The 15,021-nt window shown below is 33.5% G+C and overlaps 1 protein-coding gene across 2 annotated transcripts in view; it reads right to left on the bottom strand.

The window, feature by feature from the left end:
* Nucleotides 1-312: 312 nt before the first annotated feature.
* The window catches only part of NCKAP1 (NCK associated protein 1), a 98,818-nt gene continuing 84,109 nt past the window's right edge, over nt 313-15,021 (bottom strand). For both annotated transcript variants that reach the window (XM_069491864.1, XM_069491772.1), the window contains 8 exons: nt 14,409-14,502; nt 10,770-10,852; nt 10,248-10,328; nt 6,574-6,667; nt 4,749-4,865; nt 3,435-3,544; nt 2,158-2,247; nt 313-1,203 (listed from right to left, as the gene is read on the bottom strand). In XM_069491864.1, coding sequence (XP_069347965.1) covers nt 1,087-1,203; nt 2,158-2,247; nt 3,435-3,544; nt 4,749-4,865; nt 6,574-6,667; nt 10,248-10,328; nt 10,770-10,852; nt 14,409-14,502 — 786 coding nt within the window. In that variant the 3' untranslated portion in view covers nt 313-1,086. The remainder of the gene's footprint in view (nt 1,204-2,157; nt 2,248-3,434; nt 3,545-4,748; nt 4,866-6,573; nt 6,668-10,247; nt 10,329-10,769; nt 10,853-14,408; nt 14,503-15,021) is intronic.

Raw genomic sequence — 15,021 nt, 5'->3', positions numbered from 1 at the left:
TCCATTTAGTTATAGATGCAATCAGAAAGGTGATGGCACACAAATTTTCTTTTAGTTCTTAATTTTTAAAAAGTGTCATGTAATTTTATTTTCTTATTTTTTTTTCCAGTAGAATGTTTTTCAAAACATTTAAACAAATTGTAATAGTTGGCCTGGTATCAATGCTGTACTTAGACATTCCAAAACCAAAGTTTATTTTAAACTAAATTTAAACTAAAACTTTCATGTTATTGAATAAATTTCCAAGGATCATAATTAAAAAAATCATTCAAAGTGTGATACAGTCTAGTGTTTATTTTATGTTATGGCAGGTACACTTGAATTTCAAAAATTTAAAACATATAAAAAGTGGTTAGGGACTAACATTTGTATCAACAATTGATAAATGTCTAAGATTGTTTATTATACAGCAGGGTACAATGGTAGTGCTAATGCCAATGGGGCACCATGGAAGTTAGTCTAAAAATTATCACTAGGCTTTATACAAGCAACAACATATGCTGCTGTTTCAGAATTTTCAAACACGATCTGCTTCTAATACTAAGCAGTCCTTTAACATTTTTAATGTTATACAGTGTTACAGTATTTAGTTTGGCAAATGTTTCAAAATAAAGTAGAAATGTATTCGTAACATCACAGAAATGCACATCCAATTTTGTTTTCAATAAGAACCATAGGTACAGATCAGAACTCTTCCCTATATGAAATAATTTACACACAGATGAATGCTATAATATCACTATCTAAAATAATCACTAAATACAATTCTTTTTCAGAAATAAAACAAGCAAAGATTTTTTTCATTATCAAATATCAAAAACATGTAGATAATGTATGCTTTTCAAACAAATGATACTCTAAAATTATAGGAATAATTTCAGTGAATTCAGTGAATATGCAACCTAAATCAACCAAGTATATTGTAGTACAACCATATTAAGAAACCAATGGTCAGAAAATACAACCGTATGAAAGAAATTTATAATCCACAAACTGTTTTTCAGGCCTTAAGGTAAAACAGTTCCACAGTTTATAGGTAAAACTTAGGCAACAAAAATGCGTGCTTGTCTTGAATAAGTAGATATTTTATGCAGAAGATGTAACACTTTGTTTGTAGACTGCGTGGTATGCATTTCTCAGCAAGACATAAGGAAAACAAGATTCCAAAAGATCCATTGTCAGGAATGGGGATTCTTGCACAATCTGAAAAATTCCAAAAATGTATCAAAATTCAAGCTATTTATAATGGGAATACAGACAACTAGTAAGCCATAATTTCTATATATTTTTATTAGAAATAGACAAGTTATTTTCCTTTTACTTTAAAATCATAAATGTACCACAGTGAATTCTATCAAAATGTTTAAAAAGTGGTACTTCTCAATTAAATAAATAAACAGGAACATATTGAGCATTTTCATGGCCCTCAACAATACACTAGACATAAAAGAGAATACAAAAACATGTAAGAGATAGTCTATACCATCAGCTCTAACTGGGAACCAGTGACTAAGCTAGAAAGCAAAACCAAACATAAGACCAGCTATCATTAAATGGAAAGCTGTAAATTCTAGAGAAGTTCAAAAGGGAAGAAAGATTAATGTAGGACAGAGTAACAGGAAAGACTATCTGGAAAAAGATTCGTGCTACAGAGTGTGCTGAGTCATTAGTATAGACACAGATTGGTGCAGGTAAGGGAAATGACTCTAAGTGAGGAAAGAGCCGCATGGTAGAAACAAGTACAGCTGGGTCACAGACACTGCAGAGAAGGAACTTACTAGGTATAGCGAATTATAGGAAATTATATTAGATGGGCAGAGTCAGAACAAAAAAACACAGAAAACTGAGAGATTTGAAAATGATACACTAGAAAAATATAAGGCCCAAGTGTTTTCCAACAGGTTGAAAAACTGTTCATAAAAGAATACTCTATAGTTAATGGTAATCTCTTTGACTTTGCTGTTTTCTGACATTGCCATAATGGCAAAATAGGAGTGATGTCAGTCTTTTTAGCCATTTTTATAAAGTGTGTGGCTTAGGTGGAGTGAACACAAGGGATCAAAAAAGTACTTCTTATAGTTATTTAATCACTGAAATGCCAAGAGACTCTCAGGAATGACTGGAACTTTTTTGTTGTTAGTAAAAATTGAGACTTACCATATCTAACAGTAAATAAACAGATTCTCTGTTTCTTGTTGTAGTTTTATCTGTCTCCTGGCCAATTTTCAGTAAACTGGAGGATGCAAGCTTAAAAGTACACATACATATAAAGTGAGTTTTTTTATGAAAAGTTCATCAGTTACTTGTTTATTTTTGATATGCTTAAACTTCCAATACATTCCATTCATTCAGTACTATAAAGTAATGAGCAATTAAATAAGATGGGCTTAGATACTTAAGATTTAAGCATTAATATAGTTATTAAGGTATAAGGAGACACAAAGATAATAAATGTAATCAAATAATTCTGCTTGGTCTTTAAAACTGATTTTTTTTTTTTCCCAGAACAAGTCTGCTTTTAAAAATGATTTTTAAAATAATATTTCTTAGCTCCCAAATAAGACGACAATTTCACACTCGACTTGAATTCATAGGAACACTATGAGATTAGGACATTAAGCCCCGAATGAAGAAAATAAAGCCAATGGTAAGAAAAATTTTTAAATTTTAATACTGTTTTCCCTGAAGTAGAACTATTTTCTTCTCAAGTTAGTACTGTATTTGCTTTTTAAATTAAAAAATAAATTTTAAAAAAGTTAACGATTTATAACTGAAAAAGAAGCAACTATTCTAGAGTTCACTAAGCCATAGTGCATCTTTCCTTTAAGTAATATAAGAAAAAAGTTACATTGATATAGGAAAGAAAGAACTACACTGACGTAGAAACTAAGAGCCATATTTCCTGAGGCTGGATTTAGCAATACTCTCTTTTGGTAGGGAGTAGTATTTTTATTGTTGAGTTTGTCACCATTAATGGTCTTTCTTGAAATAAATAGAAATAAGTAAAATATATCTTTTTGGAAGGAATCTCTCTCTTTGCTTTGATTTCCCTTTGTTTTCTCTTCCAAACCCTAGAAAAATTTCAAGGGCAGTCTCAATATCACATTAGGGAAAAAAAGGTCATATTCTGCAGAGCTCTAGAACTGGGGGAGAGACTTCTCAGTTCAAGGTGAAAACATGATAAACTGACTGCTCCTTAATTTTAATGCCCTACCTTCACTTGTTCCTCCTTTCAAAAAAAAATAAAAAATTAAAAAAATTAAAAGAAGACTGAAATTCATATACCTGAGAAAAGAACTTGAAGAAAAGAAAAAGCCATTAGAGGACACTAAATAAAATTTAAAAATAAAGAGAATTTACTCTTACATCTCAGAGTCATGATTTTTAATTTTCTTTATAAAATCTTATAAGTTTTGTTATTTGATTATACATACCGCCAGAAATTCTTTAAGACGGTCTTCAATGCTTCCTTTATGAATTGTAAACAAAGCTGCAGCGATCTGGTTGATGGCTTTGGCCAAACAATGTATGTTGTTGCAGTGCCCTGAGAAAGTGTAAATAGGGTTGTGTACATTCTGTGTGACCCCCAAAGTATCAAATAATACACACAAGGCAAATCTTTAACAACTTCATGATCTACATAAACAGTGGCATGATTAAAAGTAGAACTGATACATGACATGACTTGCTTTCTTTCACTTGCATGAAGACTAGTGTTTTTAAAAATAGTGCAGCAAGGAGCCAGGCATGTTAGCTCAGGCCTGTAATCCTAGTGTTTTGGGAGGCCAACCTAGGAGGATCTCTTGAGGCCAGGAGTTCAAGACCAGCCTGGGCAACATAGTGAGACTTTGGCTCTACAGAAAATTAAAAAATTAGCCAGGCACGATGGTGTACTCCTATGGTCCCAGCTACTCAGGAGGCTAAGGCAGAAGGATCACTTGAGCTCAAGAGTTTGAAGTTACAGTGAGCTAGGCCTCTGCACTACAGCCTGGTGACAGAGAGAGAGTTGTTTTTTTTTTTGTTGTTGTTGGAGACAGAGTCTCATTCTGTTGCTCTGAGTAGAGTGCAGTGGAGTCATCATAGCTAACTACAACCTCAAACTCCCGGGCTCAAGCAATCTTCTTGCCTCAGTCTCCCAAGTATATGGTACTACAGGCATGCGGCCAGGATGCCTGGCTAATTTTTCTATTTTCAGTAGAGACGGGTCTGGCTCTTGCTCAGGCTGGTCTCAAACTCCTGAGCTCAAGCAATCCTCCTGCCTGGGACTCCCACAGAACTAGGATTACAGGTGTGAGCCATGGTGCCTGGCCTAGACTCTGTCTCTTTAAAAAAAAAAAAAATAGCGTAGCAAGAGAGCAACGAATGATCATGTCTGTGTTAAACAGGCAAATACTTTCAAAAACCTTTAAAATCAATCATACATCAGTTTTATAGTTTCTTCAAAACTTAAAAAAGAAGTACGCAGCAGCTTGACAAACATTTTATTGTTCAATACTTAAAGTAATCCAACAAGTTAGGTATTCCCTTACTATGCTCTACCACATACACATTCAGGCACATGAGCTCACTTTTCACATATCAGGAAACTGGAGCTTAGAGAAAGGGAACAGACTACCTTTCCATTATACAGCAAGTGGCAAAACTGAAGTCGTATTTTATTATAAAAGAATATCAATTACTTCAAAAGTATCTACTGTATCAAAACCCACAATTTTTCCATTGCCAAAACAATTTTAAACCACTATTACCTTCTATAGCAGGGCTGTACTGAGACATCACGTTACTGGCCAGTGTTGGCAAAGAAACTGCCACAAAGACCATGAGAAGGCAGGCAATTTTATATTCTTCTTCTGGACTAATGTTTTCTAAGGGAGAAAAATTAAGAATAAAATCAAGATATTTCTTCAAGATTAGTTAAGATTTGATCATCTAAACTAGATGAAACAGATTTTTAAGTAAAATTTGTTTACTACTGTATTTGAAATAGTAAAAATATTTTACTACAGCTCTACAGAACTGCTCCCATTTTGTCAAAAAATATAGACTAAAGTAGAAACAATATACATTACTATTGGCTATTATCAACTACTTAGGCATATTTCAAGGATCTCTAATAAAACAGTACAGTAGAATTTTACTTTTTTTATTCATAAGATTATAGGACAAAAAATATAGTTAGGGTAACTGGAATCCTAAAATTTCCTAATTGAAAACTAATGAGAAATTACTAGTTTGCAAGAAAACTCCATGTACTGCAGTTCAGAAAGTTTATCTCAAAAATTATTCTGCAAAATCACGAAAAAATACTTAATTTTTTCCCTGAAATTTATATGAATGTGATTTGAAGTTTACTATTTAAAAAATATAAATGAGGAAAGTAGACTGGATTCTCAACCTATTTTAGAAGATAAAAGGAACTAGTCATGAACGAAAATACCTAGCATTGCCCTAAAGCTTTCAAACATAACCCTTTCTAAAATAGTTATTGTAATATGTACTCAAATCATGGGTTACCTAGGCACTTGACTTCTTATTTGGCACCTGAGAACCTCTAGTTACCCCACTATTCATCAGCACATGTAACTAAGAATTGAACATAAGAAAAAAGCCAGAGATGTACTCAGTCAAATACCATGCTACTGCCTCAAGGAGGTAGAAGAGGACATTTTAGTACCACAGATGAAATGCTGCTTACTTTGTAGACAAATCCAGAAATATCTAGAGCATTCTGGGCACTACATATTAAAGGGATGGCCTTAACTTCTAAATGTTTAATATTACATAACACTGCACAAACTCTTTTTGTGAATAACTCTAGTCCAATTTAGTACAATTAAAATAGGATACCCTTTTCTGGATATCAATTTTTTGCTATTTACTGCATCATCTTCCCACTAGCATACAAATGGTGTTACCTCCCCATCTTAAAAAATCATCCTCTTGATTTTACTCCTACCTCCATCTACTATAATTTTATTTCTTTGCTCCCTTTTACAAGGAAACTCTCTTGAGAATTGTTTTATACTTATTTTCTCCAATTCCTTTCTGCTATTTTCCTTTAAGTCCTCTCTAATCAGCTTTTTGCCCCTAAATCCCCACTGACACTGATCTTGTCAGTGTCACTCATTAACTCTACATAGCTGATTCTCTTTCCACTTTCCTGGAATCTACTCTTTCCTGGGTGTTCTTCTACTTCAGTGGTCCTTCCCCTTCTCAGTTTCTTTTTTGGTGGTTCTTCCTCTACTCTCTAAGCTCTTAAAGTTGGAGTAGCTCAAGGCTCACACCTTGATCTTCTTCACTGCTGCATCTACATACACTAAATGGCCTTAGTAATCTCATCTAGTGTATAGCTTAGATATCATCTGTATGATGACTCTGCTAATAACATTAAAGCTTGGGAAGGCAGGTATCTTTGGCTCTTCTGCACCTGAATGTTTCAACTACTAAAAGCAAAATTTTAAAAAAGCTTAATATAAAGCAGGCATTTGAATAAATGGATAAATATCACACCTCTATCTATGTTGCCCTGGTAATTTTAACTGTGAATACTAAATATTTACTAATGCATTTTACCTGATTTTTGTGAGGAAAGAGCTACCACCAAGGCAGGATCAATTTCACAAGGTAATCCAGCAGCTGAAGATAATTCATACACATTCATTGCAACCTGATAAAAACATAAGAATTCCAGAGTGAGAAACAGTCTAACAAATTTAGGAGAAAGCCCACCATAGTAAAAGATTTACCTTTCAAATCAGAGTCTGCCTGGAAGAACACCAGACAATTTCAGAAACTTGGCTGAAGTAGGAAGTACTGCATAACTAACCTATACTGAACAACTGATTTAGTACTTTATAACGTGCTGCTGGTTATAACTTCCTACTTTTAGGCCAAACAAAACCTGTATACTTTTTGTGGCAAATTTTAACAGAATCATTCTAAAGTTACTATTTTGCTTAGAAATATGAATATAAAATATCAATCCAAAAGAGAATAAATCAACAAAAGTGAATCAATATTACTGGACCTATTTTATATTCATAGTTATTTAATGAAAAATTATAGTTGTGTTCAATGTCTAATCACATTCTATCTATAAACATGATTTTTAAAGGAACACTGATTTAAAAACCTGATAAGGGAATTTCTAATGACTAAAGCAATTTTCCTATATCACATATAGATTTCAAATATTCAAGATATTCTGACTGTTCAATACCTCAGTTAAAAACTATCTACATAACTGGTTACCTCTGATATTGCAACAAAAAAACCTCAATATAAAACATTAAGTAAGGCCAGACATGGTGGCTCATGCCTGTAATCCTAGCGCTCTGGGAGGCCGAACAGGGAGGATCACTTGAGGTCAGGAGTTCAAGACCAGCCTGAGCAAGAGCAAGATCCTGTCTCTACTAAAAATAGAAAAAATTAGCCGGGTATGGTGGCACATCTCTGTAGTCCCAGCTACTCGGGAGGATCTCCTGAGCCTAAGAGTTTGAGGTTGCTGTGAGCTAGGCTGACGCCATAGCACTGTAGCCTGGGGGATAGAGTGAGACTCTGTCTCAAAATAAAAAAACAAAAAACAAACAAAAAAAAAGCTATAGCTTAAAATAAATGGAAACATGCCATGGACTAAGTTCTAGATAAATGTATGTTTATAATCTATTATTCACTTCACACACAAAAATTAACTCAAAATAGACCATAGATCTAAATGTAAGACCTAAAACTATATAACATTCTTAGAAGAATATATAGGCATACATCTTCATGACCTTGCATTAGGCAATGGTTTCTTAAATATGACCAGAAACACAAACAAAAAAGGAAAGAAATAGATAAATTGGACTTCATTGAAATTAAAAACTTCACATAAAAAGACATCACCAAGTCACATCAGAAGACATCATCAAGAAAATGAAGATAACCCACAGGAGAAAAGATTTGCAAATCTTGTATCTGTTAATGGATTTGTAACCTAAATATAGAAATACCCTTACAAATCCAAAGGCCAAACCCAATTTAAAAACGGGCAAAGGGTCTGAATAGACATTTCTCCAAAGATATATAAATAAACATGTGAAAGATGTCCAACAACAATTGCCATCAGAGAAATGCAAATCAAAATAATGAGATGTCATTTCACACTCATTAGAATGGTTATAATCAAGAAAACAGATAGTAAGAAGTATTCTTGGGGATGTAGAAAAAGTGAATCCCTCATACACTGCTGGTGGGAATGCAAAATGGTACAGCCACTTTGAAAACAGTTTAGCAGGCTAAATATACAGTTCCCATATGACCCAGCAATTCTTCTTGGTATATACCCAAGAGAAATGAAAACATATGTTATATGTTTGCACAGAATTTGTACATGGATGTTCACATTAGCATTATTTATAATTGGCTAAAAAGTGAAAACAACCCAAATGTCCATCAATTGATGAATGAATAAATAAAATGTAGTATATCTATACAATAGAATATTATTCAATAATAATTTAAAGTACTGGTACATGCTATAACATGCATGAACCTTGAAAATATTATGCTAAGTGAAAGAAGCCAGTATCAGAAAACTACACATTGCATGATTTATATGAAGTATCCAAAAACAGGCTAACCTACAAAGACAGAAGTAGTCGCCTGGGAATGGAGACTTGGGCGGGGTGGGATGGGGATGGGGGTAAGGAGTGATGGCTAATGGTTACAAGGTTTCTTTGTGGGATATGAAAATGTTCTAAAATTGACTGTGGTGACTGCACAACTCTGGACTACAATAAAAAACACTGAATTGTACATTTTAAATGAGTAAGTTTTATGATAGGTGAATTATAACTCAATAAAGCTGTTAAAAAACATGTTTGTTTTTTTTTAAAAAACACAAAGCAGGTTTTGTTCTATTGAAAGTTTGCTGGAAACTAAATATAATATGTTAGGTGATAAGAGAATTGAATGATTGCTCATAATATACTCAGAATTCTCATAATTTTGCACACCAGTGTCCTCTCAAGAACTGATTAGTTTTTAATGTTTCCTAATTTTTTTCTGTAGTTTTTCCACTTAAGAAATCATACATAATTTTCAATCATAAACTCATAGGACAATCATTGATCTCAAATGTTTATTCCATGCAGAAGACTGTGGGAGAAACAAAAGTTAAAAAAAAAAAACAAGGTCTTTGTCTTCAAGATGCTTACAATCTAGTATAAATGTAAGTGGAAAAACACAACTATAATATGAGGCAGAATATGTTCAACTCTACAGCAGATAAACAAAAAGTTCTCTGATAACACTAAGAAAAAAGAAATCTCTATCACCAGAGAATCTAGGAATGGTTCTTAGAAAATGGCAATTGAATGAGGACTTAAAAGATAGGCAGGATTTTAAAAGGCCGAAATAGAAAAGGACAGAATTTTCAATAAGAATAAATTACAGGGTAAAACAGACAGATATGAGACTGCACAGAGAAAGATACGGTTAGCTCACAGGATAAAGAGGCAGAGTAAGAAAGGGAAAAGTGGGAGAAGGAAGGAACAAACGGTAGAAGACAAGCCTCAAAAAGTTTGAGTGGCATCAATTTGAGAAGAGACTTGAGTGTCATACAAAAGAACTTAGATTTTTTTTTTAGTCAGTGCTTTTCAAAATATGAGAAAGAGAAAATAATCTCTCCAAGAAACACGACAACTTATGAAACCTAAGTATTAGTCCTGATATATCACTTACTAGATGTGTAACCACTGGTAAATTATTGCTGGGATTAGATCAATGGTTAGATTTCACAACTCAATAAATTTTCAAAACAAAAATTATGGGCTCACAGGCTGTTAATCTGCTATGTTATATTAATTAAAAATGCTAATATCCTTTTATAGGAAAAGATTTTTTTAACATCTATTTTTAAAAACTAATCGAATTAACTGTATTTAAGACAAAACAACTCTTATATCATTGGCTTATCTTTCTCATTCTGCTTTACGACCATATAAACTGCTACCATTTTATAGAAAAAAAATATCAATTTTTAACCAATTTTATATTGCTAAAGATGAGCAAAGAAGACTTTCAAAATGCCTACATAGTATTTTGGTACAGAGCTATCAAAGATGCAATTTCAAAGGCAAGCATACTAACTGACCATTATAAAATAGAAATACAATAGGTTTAAGATTACATTTTATTTCACATATAACTTAAATATTTTATTTTAAGAAACTGTAAAATCCAAACAGAAGTTATATTATTACCTTCATATCAGTTTCTCTTGGAATGTGATCCTTAAAATCTTCAATTGAACTTACAAGAAAAGGAATGTGGTAAGACAAGACCTAGGCAGGACAACAAATAAGAAGATAGAATTATTTTTAAATGGTAACCCCTAAATTTATGAAATATTACCATTTGATTAATTGTAGTTTTCATAAAAATTATTTTACTTTATTTTCATGTGATTTTTCTAAAGTTCCAAGATAGGTGGAAATGGTGGAATACATTCAATGTTAAACCAAGTATAGTCAAAATGGAAAATGCTTTAATGAATAGCAAAGTTAAAACAGTACAATAACCAGGCAAGTTATACCCTCCAAATTTCAATACCAAAATAAAAAATAAGTTTAGATTACTCTAATTTATATGTAATTTATTTTCTATTACTATGAAAACTGGAATCTTAATTATATTATTGCCAACTATGAATTTAAACAGTAACCTTTAATTTCTGGGAAATTAGAAGGGATTATTTGGATATATGCTATGTACTTGTTTCTTACATCTCTAAGTGCTTCTTGTGCCAACGATCGGAAGGATAAAATTACACCAATTATTGTCATCCTCTTCAAGACACTGTCAACAGCTAAATTTGAACAAACAGGAGGAGAAGAAAAGAAAAAAAATGTAAATTGAATTCTTTTTTAACCTTAGGAAAAAACTCTTAAATCATAAAATTCCCATGATAAAAGGCAGGAATGATTAGTGGGAATTTAATTACAACAATGATTAGCTGACATTTAAACTACTTAAACTCTGAATTAATTATAGTTCACTCCAAATGGAGTACAATCTTCTTTTAAATGAGTTAGATGGGTCACCAGAATCTTGAAATAGTAAGTGGCTAACTGTATATCCCTATTTCAGAAAGGGTAGAGGTGGGAGGAAGGGGAGACAGACTAGGGGAGAAAGAGCCTGATCAGAGTAGATAGGAGCTAAATCTTCAAATGGCCCAGGAACTCAGAGATGCTAAACTCTTAAGTTGCTAAGGTCTTGAGTTAAGAAATAAAAAATGACTATTCAGACCACAAGTAGTTTTGGCAAGATCAGGTTGCTGAAGCTCATGAATGGACTTGATTACTTACATATTGGTTAAAGAACATTATTCTAAAAATTATTGATATATATTCAGTATTAAAACTTGGTTAATAAAATCAAGGGAGATTCCAAAATGAAGGGTCAATTACCATCATATTTTATAAAGCCAAATAAACATTTATTGAACACTATATACAAGGCACTGTGCCACAGAATAAGCGTATAAATGTAAACAGAATAATGATTTAGGCCCAAGTAGCAAACAATCTAACTGGGCTGTCAAGAAAATAAATATGATCACATTTACGTGAAAGAAAAGAGATATATACATACACAAACATATATTTCTATATACATAAATTTCTCTATTGCTACAGTAACTGTTAACCAAAGTTACTAGTTGAGGAGTAGAAACGAAGAGAAGTGTTTTATTTTGACTTTCTATCTCCTGTACAGCTTGTTTAAACTTTGACCATAAGCATCTTTTATTAAACCACATAAACAGGTATGATATAAGTCAAAATGATATGTGAATTAAAAGTCTTCTTAACAAAATGACATAAAGCACAAATACATTATAAATTCCACATGAGCAGGAACCAGTCTTGTTAATCTTTTTATCTGTAACACTCATTAGAGTGCCTGATACCCAGAAGACCAGAAGATATTCAATAAAATGGTGATTTAAGATGAAACTAGGAATTTGTTACTATCCAGAAGGAGAAACAAATTAAGTTCAGGTGAAAGAAAATATTTCTGAGAAAATGTCATCCAAATAGGGCATAAAGGAGAAGTAAGAAGAGCATTCCAGGTCAGGAAAAGCAAACAAAGAAACAAACAAACAAAACCAGTAACAAACCCAGAAAAAGAATGACAGAATAAAGTGAAGAATCAGAGAACAAGTAGTGTAATACAGTCTCATATTTTCTAAAGTATGCTACCCAGAATTTAATCAATTAAGTTTGCAGAAACTATACCCCACAATATCCTCAATGACACATTGAAAGTTCTAAGAAACCTCACAGTAAGAAATACTGTTTTATGTAACATTTAATGAGTTATCTGCCAAACATATTTGACTACTGATACCTCCCCTTATGTCCCATTAACTTCCAAGGAAGTAACACTAGAGCAGATGCTATGTGGGTCTTGGGCTAGATAAGGAAGAAGTGGCGGGGGGAAGGAAGGGTAAGAGTGGTTGGCTATGAGGTTAACTCAAATAATGGCTTTTGAATGCCATGCTAAAAAGTTTACATTATCCTTTAAGCCAATGAGGTGGTTGTTCACGGTTTTTGAATTATAAAGAGTTATATGAAAAGAATTGTTTAGATATATGACTCTGAATGTGAGAGATGGGTTAGAAAAGGAGAACTGTACAAATTTTAGGAAGCCATGATTGTAGTTTGCAAGAAGAAAAAAAAAAGAAGATGAAGCTTTAAATAAGAGCCACAGCAATAGAAAGGAACAAATTTGGGGCATTACATTTAAGAGGTAGGATCTGCAGCAGCAGTTACAAGCTCAAATACCTACAACAGGTAACACAAAATAGTGAAAATATTTGATTGTGTGAGAGGCCGGAAAAAAAAAAAAGAAAGAAAAGAAAACTGAAAAAAAAAAAAAAAAGGCAAAAAAAATTAGTGAAGATAGAATACTGAGAGGGAGAGACTGGAGCAAACATTTCTAAAAGGGGCAACTGTGACTTAGCTCCTGCCAATCATTGCCATAGGGGAAAGTACTACCCAGGTTTTCTGGGAGAAGCCAGAAGTTTGGATTTTTATGTGAAATCCCCCATTTAAAAAATAATGACTAAAAATTTTTTTTGAAATTTAATGTAGCATAGGGCCAAACAAAGTATGCCTTTGGGCCAAATCTGACCCACTAATTTGCAAACTCTGATCTATAAGACACAGCTATTGCATGTGGAGAAGATGCCAATGTTTTCCAGTGTGAGTTACTGGATGGATGGTGAGAGAGGTAATGAAATGGTCAATAAAGAAAGAATATCAGGCTTTTACTCCCCACCTACTTATACTTGCCATGAGGGGAAGATACTTCCCATTCCAGAGATGTTGTGAAGTATCTGCGGGTCATATGGCTGAAACTTTGGTGTGAATCAGAATCACCTGGAGGACTTGTTAAAACACAGGTTGCTGAGCCTCAGCCCCAGAGTTTTTGATTCAGGAGATCGGGGGTGGAGCCCAATAATTCACATTTTTAACAAGCCCCCAGGTGGTGCTGTTGCTTGTCCAGGGACTCTACTTTGAGAAGCCTAGGTCAAACTAGTACTCAGTATCAAAAATCTGGAGATCAACAAAGGGAGTTAAGACTGAGGATGAATATTTAAGGGTCACTGTTAAGTAAGATTGGATAAAATTTTCTCAATAGGATTGCAGAACAAGAATGGATGAGCACGATACCACAAACTGATACTGTGATGAATCAGCAAAAATGACTAAGAAAGGGTACAGATAAAAGTATTGGCAAATGAAGAAAATGAAGTTTCAATAAAAAGGAGAATAAAAGAGATAAACACTACAGAGAAACTACATAAACTGAGAGTTGAGGAAAGAGCACCAGATTTTACAAATGGGTAGTCACAAGCGAACTATTTCAGAAAGGTTTCAGGAAGGTGGCCTTATTACAGTACACTGAGAGTAGATGGTTGGGAAGATGAACCTGTGAATACAAACTAGTCAAAAAGTTTTCCAGTAAGAAAGATGGTAGGATGAATAAGAGACAAGTTTAACAACAGACTTAAGAAGTGTTATTTCACAAGCAATACTTGGCTTTCAGAAAGCAGAATTTTCAGGGATCAAGGAAATGGCTTGGACAGGGATGACGGTAGCAAAAAAGTCAAGGGTATGATAGCACCAAGGGTAAAATCATTAACCAAATTTTATAGACCAGAATGGATGTGTAAGTAAAGCAGGAAGAGGATGTTCAGGAAAGTAGAGAGGCATCAAAGCTTCAGTGAGCTAGAACAAAATGTTCAATGGGAGCAAAGAAGTGGGAGAGCTGGAAGACATGTCAGTGTCAAGATCTTCTTAATGTTTAACAGTGTCAAGATCTTCTTAATGTTTATAGAAGTATCATGAGTTACCCACATGATAATCTTTTAAAGAGTGCAGCCATCTGGTCTGGTTTGTCAAAGCTGGTCCTCATTTGTGTTAGCACATCAACATTCTCCACCACAAGTTTCTACAAAGAAAAAGAAAGATCCTAGGTCAGGCACAGACCTCCTCATGTTAATGAGATAAGAGCATGCTTGGAAATTACAATCTGGCAAGTAGGAAACACAATTCATGAAATCCGGATGCTCTGTGCTATATACTTTTGTTCTTGTTTCAATAAAACAATCTTAAAATTATTTACATATGATTAGTGTTCTTCAGTTTGAAAATTCAAGAAGGAAGACATACAGGGAAAAGCAACAAAGATAAGTAGTAGGATAAAGGATCACCTTATGCTTAGACATAGAACAGCATCAATAATAAAAAGTAGACACTAAAATGGATTTAGGGAGCAACAACTTCCAAACAAAACAACAGAAACTTGCTAAAGTTAAAGCTGGCCAAAGACAGGCCAGAGTGTATGTCTTTAGACAATGAGTTCGTCACTGGATATATACAATCAGAGGGAGAATAACTTGAAGGGGTATGGTACCACTTGATGGGGATTATATTATAGCAGTGGTCCCCAACCTTTTTGGCACCAGGA

Source organism: Eulemur rufifrons, chromosome 1, assembly GCF_041146395.1.
Source record: "Eulemur rufifrons isolate Redbay chromosome 1, OSU_ERuf_1, whole genome shotgun sequence".
Classification (NCBI taxonomy): domain Eukaryota; kingdom Metazoa; phylum Chordata; class Mammalia; order Primates; family Lemuridae; genus Eulemur; species Eulemur rufifrons.
The sequence above is the reverse complement of the archived record's forward strand: the minus strand, read 5'-3'. Positions and strand labels throughout refer to the sequence as shown.